The sequence below is a fragment of the Festucalex cinctus genome, chromosome 8, assembly GCF_051991245.1.
Source record: "Festucalex cinctus isolate MCC-2025b chromosome 8, RoL_Fcin_1.0, whole genome shotgun sequence".
Classification (NCBI taxonomy): Eukaryota; Metazoa; Chordata; class Actinopteri; order Syngnathiformes; family Syngnathidae; genus Festucalex; species Festucalex cinctus.
The window spans coordinates 18,101,232-18,104,024 of NC_135418.1; the positions used below are offsets into that span (position 1 = coordinate 18,101,232).

At 41.4% G+C, this 2,793-nt stretch overlaps 1 protein-coding gene across 1 annotated transcript in view; it reads left to right on the forward strand.

The window, feature by feature from the left end:
• The first annotated feature begins 660 nt into the window (after positions 1 to 660).
• Positions 661 to 2,793, forward strand: part of LOC144024521 (neurogenic differentiation factor 4-like) — a 3,481-nt gene continuing 1,348 nt past the window's right edge. Inside the window, exons 1-2 of the mRNA XM_077530861.1 lie at positions 661 to 833; positions 2,667 to 2,793. The exon at positions 2,667 to 2,793 is cut by the window's right edge and continues 1,348 nt beyond it. Of these exons, the coding sequence (XP_077386987.1) occupies positions 2,672 to 2,793 (122 nt within the window). The 5' untranslated portion in view covers positions 661 to 833; positions 2,667 to 2,671. The remainder of the gene's footprint in view (positions 834 to 2,666) is intronic.

The following is a 2,793-nucleotide window of genomic DNA, read 5'->3' on the forward strand; positions in this document are numbered from 1 at the left end:
TGAGTTTTCGTTCACGTTTAGTGTCTCAAAAATGCGATTGTTTGCGGAGAAGAAAAAGAAGAATAATAAGAAGAATTCCTACAAAAACAATAGGGCCTCGCAGCGGCACCGCCGCCGCCGCTGCTCGGGCCCTAATAAATAATAATAATAATAATAATAATAATAATAATAATAATAAGAAGAAGAAGAAGAAGAAGAAGAAGAAGAAGAAGAAGAAGAAGAAACCACTAAAATAGGAAACAAATTTCCCTTTTTTAATGCCTCATGATTAAAAACTTCATTTCCAGAAGCAAACATTGAAGCCGTCCTGCTCCATCGTGCACCAGGAGTTTGGGCGCTTTTTCCATAAACTCTGACTGAATTGCACACCTCATATGCTCTGAGTCGTCTCTTGGCTGAGATGAACTCGTGCAACAGTTTGGCGGTCCACCGCTGAGGGACGGCAGGCTGCAAGAGGGCATGCAGCAAACACCTGCTCACATGCAACTTCAAGCTGTCACATACAGTTAAGCTCAGGCGGCTGAGCGCGTCTCCCCAAACGTGCTGCCTCGCTGCAACAAAGACTAACACCTCCCCCCCCAACCTCCAAACACACACATGCAGACACGCACGGGGGCGCCGTGCGGGCCTCAAGCCACGGGCCGGCCACGCGCAACTTTGGCTGGCGGGAGGAGGAGCCTGTCAGTGGAGGTTAAAGCCAGAGCCCCTGCAGGGTGACCCTCACTGAGACTGCGCTGCATCTCTGCAGAGGCACACAGACGCACGTCTCTCTTTTGATGGGCAGACGAGTCCAAGTGTGACCGCTGGACGCAAGATCAACTCCTAGAGGACAGGTACGTGTCTCATCAGAATTTTACATTCTTTTTGCTATTTTGTAGCCTGAATGACTTACTCATCCGTTTTAATGACCACTGGGAGAGAGCACATTTTTTCGTTCAACTCTACAAACTCAACACAACCAAGAGTCTCATTAGAAAATCAATGAAATATATAATTTGTGACCAAATAAAAGCTTCAAGCACGCGACGCAGAGGGACATCATATTTCAATTCATCCAGAGTTCTCTGTGTCTGATCTGGGGTCGTCAGGGTTCCATTTTAATCCCGTGGTCGCCGCGGAGTAAATCCTAGGATGGCCCAGATTGGAGTAGCAACCTGTCAGTGACTTTATCCTCCCGGGGTTTTACCAGTTCAGACGTTGACTGGGATTACAAACAAGTGAGGGAGAGAGAGAGAGAGACAAGGGATGGGATTGAATAGATGGCGGGATGAAAAAGAGTCGAGAAAGTTTAGGCTGATAAGGAAAGAAGGAGAACTGTCCAGTGCTGAAAGATGCACATGGAAAACCTGCAACAGCATTTGAGCATTTTCGTTAATTTTGAGTTATTTTGCCATCAAAAATCAACATTTTCGATTGTTATGATCCATCAAAGTTGTCAGAGTTGTGCACATCTGGCTTCAATTGATTTAGGGACATTGCAGTGATGGAAGATTAGAATTCTGTTGTAACTTCTACTTGAATGATTTAACACGCTAGTCGCACCCTGCATAAAATATTCAAATGGCAAAAAGTAGCATATTGTGCAAAAAAAAAAAAAAGTAAAGACTGAATCGCAGTGTTAATCTGAGCAAAAATCTCATTAAAATATAATGACACCAAGACACATTTTTAAAACATACTGAGCTTATAAGAATAACAATACTCAGTTAATTTTGTTATAGTTCTTAAATTTCTGGCTGTACATTTTCACATACATATTCACATGCAATTGCAGCACAGTTCTATTAATTTCAGGTATGGGCAAGTCCCGATACCAGGTATCAATATCGAGCCTTATTTCAAGATATCGGGACTCACGACAATGGCTGATACCAGGATCAGCCACCCTCAGGAACTAGAAGAAGAATAGAAAATTGCCATTCATTTAATTCAATTTGGAGGAAAATTGCTATGTTGCATAGGCCTTCTTTAAAATGATCATTATTATGTCACTGTTTTTTTTTGTGTGTGTGAAAAATGTATAGTGGTATCGGTACTTGGTATTGGTATCGGTGACTACTGGTATTTTGGAAAAAATTATAGTTTGATAGCGATAAAAGTAGGAAAATGTGGTTAATTCCAATTAACGGGATACTTGACTCATTAAGCCATTTTCAGCAATAAAGTTAATATTTTGTCCTTAATTAAAAAAAAAAAAACCATGTACAATTAATACCTTTAAAAACATTTTTTTCCACTTGCTGTCGACTGAAGATGACATCACCTGTGTTGAGGAAGTGACCATGGCTCAGTTTGCTGACCCAACCCAGAAAACAGGTGAGCCTTGATTGGTCGTTACCTACTTCCTCAGCACAGGTGATGTCATCTTCAGTCATCTTCAGTCGACAGCAAGTGGAGAAAAATGTTTTTAGAGGTAAGTCAAAGTCTAAGTCTATTAATTGTACATGAAAAATAATGGAACTAATCAAATGTGTAATTCTGGGCAAAATATAAAATTTTTACTGCTGAAAATGGCTCAACGAGTCAAGAATCCCTTTAATCACAATTTTAAAAAAATTATGGAAAATTGTGCGATTAATTAGTTAAAAAATATATATATATATTGCGCAATAAAGCGAATGACGTAATGTATTACATCTCACGTTGGATGCTTGTGCTGTTTGCAGAGACGATGATGATAAAGCCTTTTGCGAGACAAGGGGAGGGAGAAGAGGACGTCAGCCCTGTGCAGTGGGCGGAGGGTGACGTGAGCTCACCCGACGGCGACTCACCTTTGACCTCGCACCCCTGCAG